Consider the following 13,611-nt stretch of genomic DNA (forward strand, 5'->3'; position numbering starts at 1 on the left):
TTTTTAATCAGGGTTTGTTTTTTTAATTCAAACAACAACAGCAACACAGTTTCCCCCTACACCCCACAGTCTTAATTTCTCAGGGACAGAAACAATTTGCCACGATGAGGTCAACTCCACACCACCTGGTGACTCTGCAGGACTAAGACACTTCCCAGGAGCTCTGCCCCACCAGCCAGGGAGGACAAGAATTCTTCAGCTGTCCAGCTCAGGGGCATCTGGGCTGCCTGGCAGTGGGGCTTGCTTGGGGCAGGGCGGTCTGACAAATCACGAAGTGTCGAACAGGGAGCCCAGGGCTCCCAGGCCCTGCAAGGGCTTTTGTTAGCACCCTCCAGGCGTGGCCCGGGGTCTCCGGTCCCCTAACCAAGCATGAGCGCATCCTCCCCGGTACTCTGCTCCCCACCAGCCCAGACACGCTCCTCTCAGCCTCTACTGCTATGACCCTGGAAATGTCAGAACATGCACCGGCGAGCTGTAACTGCAAAGCTAGCAGGTCTAGCACAAGGGGGCGGAGCATACAACCCTGTTTTCCCCTTTAGGGGGGAGGAGCCTCTGTGCACTTTGTTTTGTAATAGGTGTGTGTGTGGCAAGTGGGGCACCTCCCGCCACCACCCCTTTCCTGGCCCTGTGCAGGTGTCTGGTCCAGAAGCCTGGGCCTCAGTTTCCGGGACCTGACCGCCACACCGGGAATCGCACCCTCTTTACCCCAAGCAGCCTGTGCTCCTCCCGCCTGGCATTTAACCGAACATGTCAGCAGCAGGGCAGAGCGATTAAACACAGCATCTCCGAGCAAATACTTCTGGTCTGAGACCCAACCAAGGCTTCCCCACCTCCTTCAAAATGTAAAATTCTACAGTGTCCAGTGTCTTCTTCTCACAGGTTAAACTCCTCCCAACTCATGAATTCTCTCCTGGACCATCTACAGAATCTGAGAGCCTCTTTACGTAGATGGGCTTGTGGCTGGGAACGAGGCCACTGGGCCTCTGGGCTAGCGCAGAGCAGCTGCCTTTCCCAACCACAGCCCTGGTCCCCGCTCACCTGCAGTCCCAGCCCTTTCCCCTCCTCCGGCTGGGCCAGCAGCTCCTACTCCCTAGTGTGCGGCCCAGCTGTAAAACGGGAGACTCCACTGGGAGGCAGGGGGAGGCTGGGGGGGGGGGTCAGACCAGACACAGGACAGCAGAGCATGGCCAGGCCCAGCGAGCCCCATTTCCTGAGACGGCTGTTGTCACCGCCCCAGCCCCCTGAGGAACACAGGCCTCGCATAGTAGCTGCTTATGTACACGGAACAAGGCCAGAGGAGGGCACCCCAAGTGTCTTCTCCACAGGGAGGAGCTATGTACAGGGGAGGGGAGAGGATGGCCAGGGACTCCCCGACATCTCATTCAACCAGGAGATCAAACTGCTCAGCAGCTTCAAACTCCGCGTTCATGGCCGCGGCCCATTCATCCAGCTCCGATTTCTAGGGGGAAAGAAAAAGGGGCAGGTGAGGAAGACGGGGGAAAGGGAGGTGCTGGCCAGAGCACACGTACCCAGAACCCTGCAGGCACTGAGCCCCAGGCCGGCCCAAGTCCTGGCAGCCTCCGGGCACATCTGGGGCAACAGTGGGGGAAAGCCCTGGCCCTCACTCACCAGGATCTCGGGCACCTTTCTCTTCTTGCGTTTCTCCTTCACGGCCGGCGGCGAAATTCCGGGCAGAGTTGTATCTGGGGCCCAGGGCTTCACAGGGACCCTGGGGGCTTCGGTTAACTTGGAACACACCACAGGCGAGACCTGGGCCAGGTCTTCTGACCCCAGCAGCCCCTCGAAACCAAAGCAAGACCGGCGGCCCGGGGTGGAGGTAGAGGCGGAGCCGAAGGTATCTAGGCGGCTGTAGGATCGCCTGACCTTCTTAGACATTTCCAAGTCTCTGGCATCCAGCTCCCCTTCCTTGGAGCTAGACTCAGCATTCAGGGGGCAGAGCACTGGGGTGGTGGTGGGCGTGACAGGAATGCCACATGCCTTGAAGTGGTCCTCCTTTGCAGGCTCCTTGCTGGGAGGGTTGTTTTCCTTCTCCAAGAAAAAAGCAATCTGCACCGGGCCAGAAGAGAGAATACCTCCTTGTCAGTTAGCTGTATTACTTACTTCCAGAAAGGTCCGAGGAGATTCAGGGTGAAAAAACCCCTAGGACATTTTCAAAAGGAAAACAGAAGACAGGTCAGGCACCAAGTCGGACCTTGAGACAGATTTGGGGAGGGGAAGAAAAGAAGAATCCGTCCTCACTTCTGAGTCTACTTTGGTAAGGCAAGACTTCTCACTACCAGATGTTACCAGCTCTGCCTCCCATCAAAAACGACCAGAATCTAGCCACCCCTACTGACCCTAAGCCCCTTCATATCATCTAGACCAGTTCGACAAGCTCCTGATGCCTCTGCCTGCTTCCACCTGGGCCCTCTGGTCCATGTGTCACAGAGCTGGCAATGGTTTTCCTAACACATCCATCTGGTCAACGAGTACCTCCCGGTCACCTGTCCAGTTCCAGGTACTTTCTCGGCACCGGGAGAATGGCCAGGAATAAAACAGAGAAAGCCCTGTCTCCATGGAGTTTCCATTCTGGTGGGGGCAAAACGGGTAACGAACAGGTAAAAGTCATGCAGCACATTAGAAGTGTTAAGTGCTTTGGAAAAAAACAGAACAGGATAGCACCGGGGGTGAGCTGGGATTTTAAGTAGGTGAAGGTCAATGTAGGCCCCAGTGGGGAGCCGTTTTGAGCTAGAACTTCAGGGAGGTGAGGGAGTGAGTCACATGGAGGCCAAGTGTTGTAGACAGAGAGAACAGAGGTGCCAAAGCCCTGAGGTACAGGTGCGCAGGGAAAGGTAAAGGAACAAGGCCAGGGTGGCTGAGAGAGAGAAGTGAGGAGAGGAACTGAAGATGGGGTTCGACAGGTGATGGGGGCCACTAGAGGGCCATCTGTAGGACATTGGAAGGGGAGGGCCATGGAGACCCTTGTTCTGAGAACCAGGGAGCCACGACAAGGTTATGAACGGGAAAAAGCCTAATCTCATATGCATATTAATCTCATAAGGGTGCCTGGGTGGCTCAGTTGTTAAGCGTCTGCCTTTGGCTCAGGTCATGATTCTGGGGTCCTGGGATCAAGCCCTGCCTCGGGCCGGAAGCCTGCTTCTCCCTCTTCCGCTCTCCCTGCTTGTGTTCCCTCTCTTGCTGTGTTTCCCTCTGTCAAATCAATAAATAGAATCTTAAGCAAAAAAACCAACCAAACAAAAAAGAGGTTCACGTGTTTGCTCCTTAAAATTCCACTCTCGGCTCAAATACTGCTTCCTCAGAGTAGCCGTTTCTTACCACAGAATAGGGACCAGCCCCACTACCCCTGCTCTTTACTCCTGGCCCAACAACCTCTCGCATACACTGGTCACCTATCACCCCAACGAGAACACGAACTTCCTGGGAGCAGGGGTCTTTATCTGTCCGGCGGACCCGGCCTCTAGCCAGCACCTTCCGCAGAGCCCTGCATGGAACAGGTGTTCGATACCTTAATGGACCCCAAACGCGGCACTGAGCTTTCTGGCAGCCAGGACACGGTAGGAAGCAGGACAAATGCGGTTACTCTTGGGGTCTAACAGAAGGAATGGCGTTGATTATCGAGAGAGACTCTTCCTGGCTACAAGCACAGGCAATTGGAGTCTTAGTAACGAGTCTGAGTAAAAGGGATGCTGCTCAAAATGAGGGTTAGCCCCGACGACCCCTTCCTCATCCCCGACAGTAAGCGCGCGCACGCGCACAAGTTCTTGTCGCTTCTCTTGCTCCACCTCATCAATCTATCGTTCGACCCACAAGAATGAATGATTACAAGGGAGGAACAAGTCGCTGCCCGTAGGACAACACGCAGACATTCAGACGTGGAGAAGGCCTAAGGAGAACTACATAGAGAAATAGGACACAAGTGGTGTGTGTGTGACGGGGCACAAGTGGAAAGGGAAGCCTTCTGGAAGGTGTCCTTTCAGCGCAGTACGGTGTGATGGGAAGGCCATGGGATGAGAGGAGGGACAGAGGAGCACTCTGCCCACACCTTACTTCAGGCCTCCGCCATCTCGCTGCAGGATTCCTGACAAGCCTTCCTACCTGGTCTTGGGGTCCCCGGCAGGCTGTTTGCACCTCAGTCACCACCCAGACCCCAGAGAGATTTTTTTTCTGAAACACTCAAGCATACCTTAGTGACTACCTGGCCCTAGGGCAAGCTGGTCTGGGTTAGGTGCCTTTGTAGCATCTAGAACTTTTCTTACTGCAGTCCTCGGCATGCGGCTGTTATCACTTGTTCACCTTTTCCCCCACCCCTAAAAGGTAGCTGACATTTCTCACTTATATTTTCAGGCACAGGTTTTCTATTCACAAAACATCCTTAATTACTTCTGCTAAAACAGTAAAAATGCTGTACACGTATCTTACAACAACCTGTTCTCACAAATTGAGGAGACGGGACTAGAGAGAAGGAATACTAGGGACACAGCTCAGCTCTCATAGGAAAACAGCGGGGGAACATCAGGACATCGAGACCTAAATGTATGAAATCCGCAAGGAAGTGAGCAAGACTGGCAACGCATGTGAGTCTCCAGAGGCAAACTGTTTCAAAATACAGATGCTTCCCAACCCAGTGACGGTTTCACTTAAGAAGTTTTTCAATGTCATAGTGAAGCAAAACTGATAGGCATTCACTAGAAATCATACTTCGAATTTTGATCGTTTCCCAGGCTGGTGATACGTGGTAAGATCCTCTTGTGATGCTAGCAATGGTAGGAAGCTGTGGCTCCCGGTCAGCCAAGCTATCACGTGGGTAAACAACTGATAAATTTATACCCATTCCATTGCTCACTTTCAGTACAGTATTCAAGAAAATAAAACATATTCAACTCTTCATTATGAATAGGCTTTGTATTAGATAATTTGCCCATCTGCACGCGAACGTTGGTGTTCTGAACACATTTAAGGCATGCTAAGCTAAATTAAGATGTTTGATAGATTCAGCGCATCAAATGAATTTTTGTTTTGTAATAGTTTCAACTTATGATAGGTTTATCAGGATGTAACTCCAATCCTAACTGGAGAAAGAGCTTTTTTTTTTTTAAAAATGGTATGTTAGTCACCATACAGTACATCATTAGTTTCCGATGTTGTGTTCCATGATTTACTGTTTGCGTTTGACACCCAGTGCTCCATGCCACAGGTGCCCTCCTTAATACCCATCACCGGGCTAACCCATCCCCTCAGCCCCTTCCCCTCAGTTAGTTTCTCGGAGTCCATAGTCTCTCATGGATCATCTCCCCCTCTGATTCCCGCCCCCCACCCCCCGCCTTCATTTCCCCTTCCTTCTCCTAGTGTCCTCTGTGCTATTTCTTATGTTCCATAAATGACTGAAACCACATGATAACTGTCTTTCTCTGCTTGACTTATTTCATTCAGCATAATCTCTGGAGGAAGATCTGTACCTCAAAACTGCTCCCTAGGCAGATGTGAGCAGCCAGTATGTCCTGCCCCATCTCTAGGGTGCCCTGGATTCCATTCCACTAAGCAGATAAAAATGAACTCACCCTTGGGCTCCTTCGAGGTGTGTGGACAGACGGCACCTGTGGAGAAAATAATAACTGACAACATAGCCAACCCCAATTTTGGCTCCCAACCCACAACCCTTCCCTTAATCCTCACCTCTACGGAATGCGCTACGATCTTCTTTAAAACGATGGGCTTTCTGACTGGAGCCGCATGGGGTGCCTAGAAAAGAGGAGTGAGTATGAGTTCCACATTAGCCCAGCGGCCTCCGGGGCAGAAACGAGCAAGCAGGGGCTCACCTTGGGCCAGACTTCAGGGAGGGTGCTCTGGAGATCAGGGCCTGATTTCCGCTGGGACCTCCGCAGAGACTGAGTAGGAGATGGGGCCCCCGGCCCTGGGAAGGGAAAAAAAGTTAGGAGGTCGGGGCACTCTAGGCCTCAGAGTCTGGAGAACAGGATCAGGAGTGAGCGAGAGAAGGTTCCCAAACAAGCTGCTTCCCGGGGAGTGAGCCTCCTAGAGCGGTGGGGGGAGGGACTCCTCGCGGGACTCCGTCCCTCAAACGGCTCGGCCCCACGCTCCCGCGCGCCTTCCGCTCACCGGAGCGCTGGGCGGCTCCTCCGGACCGCGTTCGCCTCTCGGACATGTTAGCCTTGGTCTCAACCCTCGCCGCCGTCTCCGCCGCCGGGGCTCGCGCCAACCCGGAGGGTCGACGGAGACCTAAACGTTCGAATTACCCGCCCTGCCTGGAGGAAGCGGAAGTGACGTGAGGCGGGCGGGCCGCTGTATTCCTCTCACCGCTCCTGGGTCTTCACGTCTAGCGTCACAGGGGCGGGGCCAGAGACACGCTGGCGTCATCAGCACGCGCCGCACCCGGAAGAGACGTGGCAGCGGAGGGATAATCGGAGCGGCCCGAGGCAGAGAGCGCAGAGCGGGAGGTCGGCTGAGCGCGGTGTCTCTCCTTCCGCGCCTCGGGCCAGCGCTCGCGCCCGTCGGCACCGGTGCGGCGGTCAATCGGTAAACACGGGGAGGGGGGGGGGGGGGGGGGGGGGGGGAGAAAAACCTGTGTTGAAGGTGTGGGCGGAGCTTGGAGGGGGTGGGGCTCAGGCGGAGCCCCTGGGGGCGGGGCCGGTGGTATCGGAGGCTCGCCGGTGGAGGGACCTGGCCGGGGACGGGAGCGAGGAGGAATGAGGAGGGGTCACCGCAGGCGGGATTCGTCCGGGGGGCGTGGCCCGGAATGTAGAGGGGCAGTAGGCAGGAATTGGGGGTTGGGGCGATTATGAGAGATGTTTAGGGGAGTTAAGAGTGGAAACGATCTGGGCTTGTGAGTTCGTCGTGGCGGACATCGGAACCTGGCTCTTTGTCAACTCAGACCCCTTTCTCAGGGTCGAATATGGGACTTTGCAAGTGCCCCAAGAGGAAGGTCACCAATCTGTTTTGCTTCGAACATCGGGTCAACGTCTGCGAGCACTGCCTGGTAGCCAATCACACCAAGGTGGGGCCTTCAGGGGAGGGGCTGAGCAGGGCAGTGGGTGGGCCGGCCGGATTGGTTTCCTCCAACTCCCGTGAAGGGCCAGGGGTTGGCATGAAGCTCCAGGAGGGCAGGAACTTGGTATCTTTTGTGCTCGGCTCTATCTCCAGCCCTTAAGACAGACTCTGGCACAGTATGTGCTCAATAAATGTTTACTGATGGAACAAACGAAAGGATGATTCTCCTCTGTGATGAGACAAGCATCTGGGCCTTGAGGAGATGGGCCCCGTTGTGACCTCTCTCTCCCACTCCAGTGCATCGTCCAGTCCTATCTGCAGTGGCTCCAAGATAGTGACTACAATCCGAATTGCCGCCTGTGCAACATACCCCTCGCCAACCGGGAGACGACCCGCCTTGTCTGTTATGGTGAGGCCTGCCCAGCTTGGTGACCAGTTTCTGGGTCCTCTCTAAGCAGCAGGGCAATGAGATCTTCCCAAGCTTGGGAGGCTGGAGCCCCAAATTCTAGTCCTATGTTATTTACCTGCTGTGTGAGCTCATGCAAGTCATTTTCCCTTCCTAGGCCTCCGTGTTTTTCCCTAAAAATTAAAGGTCTTAATTTATTTCTTTCCCATTTTGAGGCTTGAGTGAGAGCCAGTCCAACTTGTGGGTATCATTTTGGCTGTAAGCAGTAGCTGGCTGGACCAGCAGGGAGCTGAAGGCAGGAGGCTTTTGGACATTTGGGATCTGCTATTCATTTCAATTAAACAGGAAGGGAGTTTTTCACAGTACATTCAGCCAAAAGAAGTTGGCACTCACATGTTCCATGACCTTGACCTGATGCTGGTGTAAGAAGCTTAACTCCACTTTTTGAAGGAGCTAGTGCAAAAGAGCTCCATGTGTGTGTTTCTCAGTGTGATGAGTGTGTGGGCATATGCACATGAATTTAATGTTATGACTTTACATGTGGTAGTGTCTTCGTACCTGCGAATAAATGAATGGGGAAATGCATGTGCACGTATGAACAAAAGTGTGTTGGGAGGTTGCAGGAGAATGTGTGGGTGACAGTGCTTGTTTTCAGCAAACGTGAATGTATAGGTGTGTACATGTGGGAATCAGTGTGCCCCCAAGTATAGATGCAGGGGATGGTATTTGTGATTGATTGTAGGTGTATAGGCGCGTGTTTGTATGCGCTCATGGGCATACGTGTGCTTCTGTGTGTCTAGAAACTTTTTCTGAAACTGTTCTTGATTAGCTGTTAGCCCAAGGAGCTTGTGATGAGTGTGTGTTCAGAGAGGACTCACTTTAAGGGTCGCTGACGTCTTCTTCACACCCTAGTGGGCTTCTCCCTTCTATTGCGCTGGAGATCTTGCTAGCATCTGGTTGACTGGGTCAAGTAATGGTGGTCAAGAAGTCCACATACTTAGGGAACACTGTTGAAATGGACCTGAGCGAGGACAGGAAGAAGGCTGTGGGCTTATGTGCATGGGTGTGCATACGTCCGTGTAGCAGGCGAGGGGCTGTTGCCGGGCTACATGTCCTAAGTGTCTTCTTCCTCATGCCTCTCTTCCCTTGTTTCATGGGCCCTAAGACCTCTTCCACTGGGCCTGCCTCAATGAACGTGCGGCCCAGCTGCCCCGAAACACAGCGCCTGCTGGCTACCAGTGTCCCACCTGCAGTGGGCCGATCTTCCCCTCAAACAACCTGGCTGGCCCTGTGGCTTCTGCACTGAGAGAGAAGCTGGCCACGGTCAACTGGGCCCGGGCAGGACTGGGCCTTCCTCTGGTGAGAACCTGTCTGTCTGTCTGTCTGACTGAGCATCTGCCCTGGGTCCCACCTGGGACAGATGGGTGGGGAGGGACAGCCCCGGGCCTGCTGGTGACACAGGTTCCTTCCTGCAGATTGATGAGGTGGTGAGCCCGGAACCCGAGCCCCTCAACACCTCTGACTTCTCTGACTGGTCTAGCTTTAATGGTAAGTGGCAGTCCGCACTGCCTTTGGGGGCCCTAGCCCCCCTGCTCTGCTGACTGCTCCCTTCTTGCCACAGCCAGTGGTACTGCTGAACAGGAGGAGATAACCAGTGCTTCTGCTGCCCCATCATTCTACAGCCAAGTCCCCCGGCCCCCCGCTTCCCCGAGCCGGCCCGAGCAGCACACAGTGATTCACATGGGCAATCCTGAGCCCTTGACTCACGGTGAGCCAGAGAATTGTATGGTCTAGGGGAGGGTAGGAAGGGAATGGGCCACCCTGGGGGGCCCCCCTCCTCTCTCTGACAAAGGCATTCCTTCCCCACAATTCTGAGATGCTCTGGTGGGCTGAGAGGGCAAGGACTTCCTGCCCTCCCCACTCTCCACCCTGCTGCGGGCCACTTTCACTGAGCCTGTGGATACCGGTGGCTCTGCCCCTGCAGCCTCAGCCCCGAGGAAGGTGTATGACACGCGGGATGATGACCGTTCACCAGGCCTCCACGGGGATTGTGATGACGACAAGTACCGTCGCCGGCCTGCCCTGGGCTGGCTGGCCCAGCTGCTCAGGTACGCAGGGGCAGATGGGCCCGGCTGCCAGAAAGGGGGAGGAGAGGAAGTGAGAGCCAGAGGCCCCAGGCGTGATCATTGTGTGATAGAGAAGATGGGCTTCAGTTTGGGTAACCACAGTACCTGGTGTCTGGCTACTCAGGCCCCTGCTCAGCCCTGGGAGTCTTGAGTCTGGTCCGCCATAGGGCTCTTTCATCGCCTGCTAGGTATCTGAGGCTTGAGGTGGGGCTCTTTGAGGCCTGTTCCTGCTCTGACAAGCCCTGAGCCTAGTGACTCTGATGTGCCCGACACGTTCTGGTTTGCAGAACGGTGGTTGCTTCCGCCGGTTGGAGCTGCACCGTCTGCTGTGGAACAAGCAGGCGTGGGGATTAGCTTGCACACTGGAAGCAGCAAGCCTTGGGGACAGTGGCACCGGGGCCAGAAGGCAGGCATCATGTCTGGGGTTCCTCTCTGGGCCGAGGGGCCCCTGACCTGACTTCCCCCTCGTCCCCCCCCCAGGAGCCGGGCTGGGTCTCGTAAGCGGCCACTGACCCTGCTGCAGCGGGCAGGGCTGCTGCTGCTCCTGGGGCTGTTGGGCTTTCTGGCCCTCCTCGCGCTCATGTCTCGCCTGGGCCGAGCCGCAGCTGACAGCGATCCCAACCTGGACCCCCTCATGAACCCTCACATCCGTGTGGGTCCCTCCTGAGCCCTCGCTGGGAGCCGGGCCAGCCTAGGACTGGGGGCCTGAGGTAGGGCGGTCTAGGGACTTTCCTTCTGCTCCTCTTTTTCAAGCCTGAGACACTAAGATCCCAGGCCCAGTCCAGTCCATGAGAGTGGCTGCTGGCTGGGCCTGGGGCCCCCGCAGGGCAAACGTTTGTCTTGACCTGCTTACCCTGAGTCTCCAGCCCCCCCGCCCTCCCCACAAAGGAGATGACAGGTGGAAATAAATGACAGACTTTATTAAAACACCGAAGCCGCCTTTTCCTTCCCCCTTCTCAGCCCAGTCCTCAGGCCTCAGTGGTTCTCCTGCCGGTACTGGATGGCCAGAAACTCAAGGGACAGGCGATTGAAGAACATGACTCCGTTTAGGACTGGGCAGACGAGAGAGCCCCTATCAGCATTCCCTGCCCGCTCTCTGCCATGTCTGGGGATCCAGAGCTCCCCCTCCCCTTCAGCACGACCCCCTCCCCCACTCACTCAGGATGGTCAGGGCAAAGCACCGAAGAAACTTGTCATCTGTCATCTCAGCGTAGAGTGATCCCATGGCGGCCCAGCAGATGCTGATCACCTGGGAGAACTGTAGGCCCCGTCCAGTGGGGGAGTGGCCCCTGAGACAACAGCGGGGCTTCCATCAGCCCCTGGGCCTCCCCCGACCAGCCCTTGAGCCCTGGCCCCAGGCTACCATCAGGACCACCGTGTATTGAAAGCTCATGCGGTCGTAGCGGTGGGTGACGTAGAAGTTGTGCACGTCGCTGGCAAGGACGCCGAGGTGTATAAAGAAGATCATCAGGGCAGCGGCGGTGAGCACCATGCCTTGTGGGAAGAAGAGCACAGCTAGCCGGTCCACCCACCGCATCGTGGCGGCCGCATAGACGTGAGGCTGACAGCGGAACCTGAGCAAGCCGGCCCCGTTCGGGAGCAGCAGCTGACCCTTCCGGGTCCCGAGTGCGCGGTCTGGAATTGTGGTGGGATGCTAGAACCACAAGGACATAGGAGGGGGACAAGATTCTAGAATACAGGCTGATTCCAGCCAGTATGGGAGTGGTTCGCGGGTGGCTGGGGGAGCTCCGGGTTATGGAAGGTCAGACGGAGGGCTGATGGTACAGACCAGGAGGAGCGTCGAGGAAGGAATGGCATCCCTCACCATCCTGCCTGCATGCACGCTTCGTGTGCTCATGCCTATCTGCTTACCGAGTCCCTTGAGGGTTCCGCACAGGGGGCACTGTGGGCACATGTCTACAGAGCCGGGGCTCAGAATGTGGGAGGGCACGTCCTAGGTCCGTGCAAGCCTAGACTAGGCCCTGGATGTGTAGCCGGAGGGCACCCCCAAGTGAGGGGAGGCCTGGGCCAAATGGCTCCCAAGTTTTTGCTCCATTCCCGAATGGGGAGGAACGAGGCGAAGGGAAGAGACAAGAGCTTGCCCACAGCTGTCCTGGGGCCTTCGCCATTCTCTCCCTTGGCATGGCCCAGAGAGCACCTGGCTTTTCCGTCCTCCCTCAAAGGTCTGGGGACCTGATGCCGACCAGCTTAGCCATCTGCCACCTTCCAGCACTCAGCCCCGTCCTTTCCAAGAGTCCCAGGTGAGGCTGGTGGCATAAATCCTGTTTTGCGCCCAAATCCGAGGTACAGAGAGGGAGTGTCAGCCCGGGCGCTCCTGGCCAATGAGTGAGGGACGCACTGAGGACTGAAATGAAGGTCCAGTTCTACCCGAGGCTGTGACTGGCGGGGCAGGGACCCTTCCAAGCAGCAAGAAAACATTTCCTCCATACATGGAAGAGAGGAAAACTCTAGAACTCACAAGTATCATCCAGAAAAATGGGCAGAAATGGTGTGGAGGGACAGGAAACTCCCAGGGACTAGAGTAGAAGAAGGGTGCTTGAATTCTGCCCCCCCCCGCGGCCTCCTTCCTCTATGCCAGCCACAGAAGTTAGATTCACCGTCAAGACCCCAAACACCCTGCCATTTCCATGCTTGCTTCCCAGTGTCATTAATCACCACAGTCCCTCAGACCCCACATTCGGACGTAGGGGTGACTCATCCAGTGCTCAGCCGTTGGCCCACTGTTGAAATCACTGCCTCTAGTCTCATGTGACTAGAAATAAACTTCCATACATTAGGGCTTCTGGCTCAATGCCATTTAAAAGTTTAAGTAGCATATGACTATGTTCTTGTAAAAGATTTGGGTCACACAGGGCGCCTGGGTGGCTCAGTGGGTTAAGCCGCTGCCTTCGGCTCAGGTAATGATCCCGGGGTCCTGGGATCGAGTCCCACATGGGGCTCTCTGCTCAGCAGGGGCCCTGCTTCCCTCTCTCTCTCTCTGCCTGCCTCTCTGTCTACTTGTGATCTCTGTCTGTCAAATAAACAAAAAAAATCTTTAAAAAAAAAAAAAAAGTTGGTTGGGCGATGTCACACAGAGGCATACAGAGGAGAAGGCAATGACCTCCCTCCCACCACTCCTACCTACCTAACAGAGGTAATCCCCTCAACAGTTTGGTGAGTGGGCATCTTTTGGGTCCCTCTTTTTCTCTCTCTCTTTTTTTTTTTTTTTAAAGATTTTATTTATTTATTTGAGAGAGAGATAGTGAGAGAGAGCATGAGCGAGGAGAAGGTCAGAGAGCGAAGCAGACTCCCCATGGAGCTGGGAGCCTGATGTGGGACTCGATCCCAGGACTCCAGGATCATGCCCTGAGCCGAAGGCAGTCGTCCAACCAACTGAGCCACGCAGGCGTCCCTTTTTCTCTCTTTTTTAAAGATTTTACTTGACAGAGACCACGAGATAGGGACACAAGCAGGGGAATGGGCGAGGGAGAACTAGGCTTCCTGCTGAGCAGGGAGCCTGATGTGGGGCTTGATCCCAGGACCCTGGGATCATGACCTGAGTCAAAGGCAGACGATTAACCAACTGAGCCACCCAGTTGCCCCTCAAGTTATTTTTTCTACCGGTTATGAATGTTTTGTATCTCTCCTGAACAATACCTACTTGTAATATCAGCATCTGAACATGTAATGGTAAATAGCAACATCAAGTGTTCGTTCCTGAGTAACTAAACAAGGCTCTAGGAATGGCACCAGCTAGATATGCTGTACTCTTGGTCTTACTCATTTATTTGACAGATCACAAGTAGGCAGAGAGGCAGGCAGAGAGAGAGGGGGAAGCAGGCTCCCCGCTGAGCAGAGATCCTGGGGCTTGATCCCAGGACCCTGAGATCATGACCTGAGCCTAAGTCAGAGGCTTAATTAACCCCCTGAGCCACCCAAGTGCCCTCTGACACCGTATTTTTTAAACCGCCTCTGAACATCCTTTGGAACATGAACATTTCTGAACACAGATTGCAGGGGTCAGCAAACTTTTCCTGTAACGGACCGGATAGTAAA

The 13,611-nt window shown here is 55.0% G+C and overlaps 3 protein-coding genes across 3 annotated transcripts; 1 reads left to right on the forward strand and 2 right to left on the reverse strand.

Annotated features, from left to right (window-relative positions):
* Positions 1 to 6,295, reverse strand: LOC122913087 (sororin-like). The gene is made up of 6 exons (XM_044259631.1): positions 6,136 to 6,295; positions 5,838 to 5,932; positions 5,695 to 5,760; positions 5,580 to 5,615; positions 1,630 to 2,067; positions 1 to 1,459 (listed from the first exon to the last, which is right to left on the reverse strand). The coding sequence occupies exons 1-6, from the start codon at positions 6,179 to 6,181 to the stop codon at positions 1,379 to 1,381; spliced, it is 762 nt and encodes a 253-aa protein (XP_044115566.1). The 5' UTR covers positions 6,182 to 6,295; the 3' UTR covers positions 1 to 1,378.
* A 119-nt stretch (positions 6,296 to 6,414) lies between these two features.
* Positions 6,415 to 10,485, forward strand: ZFPL1 (zinc finger protein like 1). The gene is made up of 8 exons (XM_044259632.1): positions 6,415 to 6,552; positions 6,921 to 7,030; positions 7,321 to 7,432; positions 8,595 to 8,788; positions 8,905 to 8,977; positions 9,051 to 9,197; positions 9,414 to 9,537; positions 10,036 to 10,485. Exons 2-8 carry the CDS (start codon positions 6,929 to 6,931, stop codon positions 10,220 to 10,222), a joined length of 939 nt encoding a protein of 312 aa, XP_044115567.1. The 5' UTR covers positions 6,415 to 6,552; positions 6,921 to 6,928; the 3' UTR covers positions 10,223 to 10,485.
* A 45-nt stretch (positions 10,486 to 10,530) lies between these two features.
* TMEM262 (transmembrane protein 262) lies at positions 10,531 to 11,092 on the reverse strand. The gene is made up of 3 exons (XM_044259633.1): positions 10,919 to 11,092; positions 10,714 to 10,813; positions 10,531 to 10,607 (listed from the first exon to the last, which is right to left on the reverse strand). The coding sequence occupies exons 1-3, from the start codon at positions 11,090 to 11,092 to the stop codon at positions 10,531 to 10,533; spliced, it is 351 nt and encodes a 116-aa protein (XP_044115568.1).
* Between the last annotated feature and the right edge of the window lie 2,519 nt (positions 11,093 to 13,611).

This window comes from Neovison vison, chromosome 7 (assembly GCF_020171115.1).
Source record: "Neovison vison isolate M4711 chromosome 7, ASM_NN_V1, whole genome shotgun sequence".
Lineage (NCBI taxonomy): Eukaryota > Metazoa > Chordata > Mammalia > Carnivora > Mustelidae > Neogale > Neogale vison.

Excerpts from the sequence above, each read along its gene's own strand:
- LOC122913087 (XM_044259631.1), bottom strand. The coding sequence starts at position 6,181 with ATGTCCGAGAGGCGAACGCGGTCCGGAGGAGCCGCCCAGCGCTCCG. Across the intron at positions 5,761-5,837 it reads TCCCTGAAGTCTGGCCCAAG|GCACCCCATGCGGCTCCAGT; the intron begins GTGAGCCCCTGC and ends CCTCTTTTCTAG. Across the intron at positions 5,616-5,694 it reads TCGTAGCGCATTCCGTAGAG|GTGCCGTCTGTCCACACACC; the intron begins GTGAGGATTAAG and ends TTTTCTCCACAG.
- ZFPL1 (XM_044259632.1), top strand. The coding sequence starts at position 6,929 with ATGGGACTTTGCAAGTGCCCCAAGAGGAAGGTCACCAATCTGTTTTGC. Across the intron at positions 8,789-8,904 it reads CAGGACTGGGCCTTCCTCTG|ATTGATGAGGTGGTGAGCCC; the intron begins GTGAGAACCTGT and ends TCCTTCCTGCAG. Across the intron at positions 9,198-9,413 it reads TCCTGAGCCCTTGACTCACG|CCTCAGCCCCGAGGAAGGTG; the intron begins GTGAGCCAGAGA and ends CTGCCCCTGCAG.
- TMEM262 (XM_044259633.1), bottom strand. The coding sequence starts at position 11,092 with ATGCGGTGGGTGGACCGGCTAGCTGTGCTCTTCTTCCCACAAGGCATG. Across the intron at positions 10,814-10,918 it reads AATACACGGTGGTCCTGATG|TTCTCCCAGGTGATCAGCAT; the intron begins GTAGCCTGGGGC and ends CGGGGCCTACAG. Across the intron at positions 10,608-10,713 it reads CTTTGCCCTGACCATCCTGA|TCCTAAACGGAGTCATGTTC; the intron begins GTGAGTGGGGGA and ends TCGTCTGCCCAG.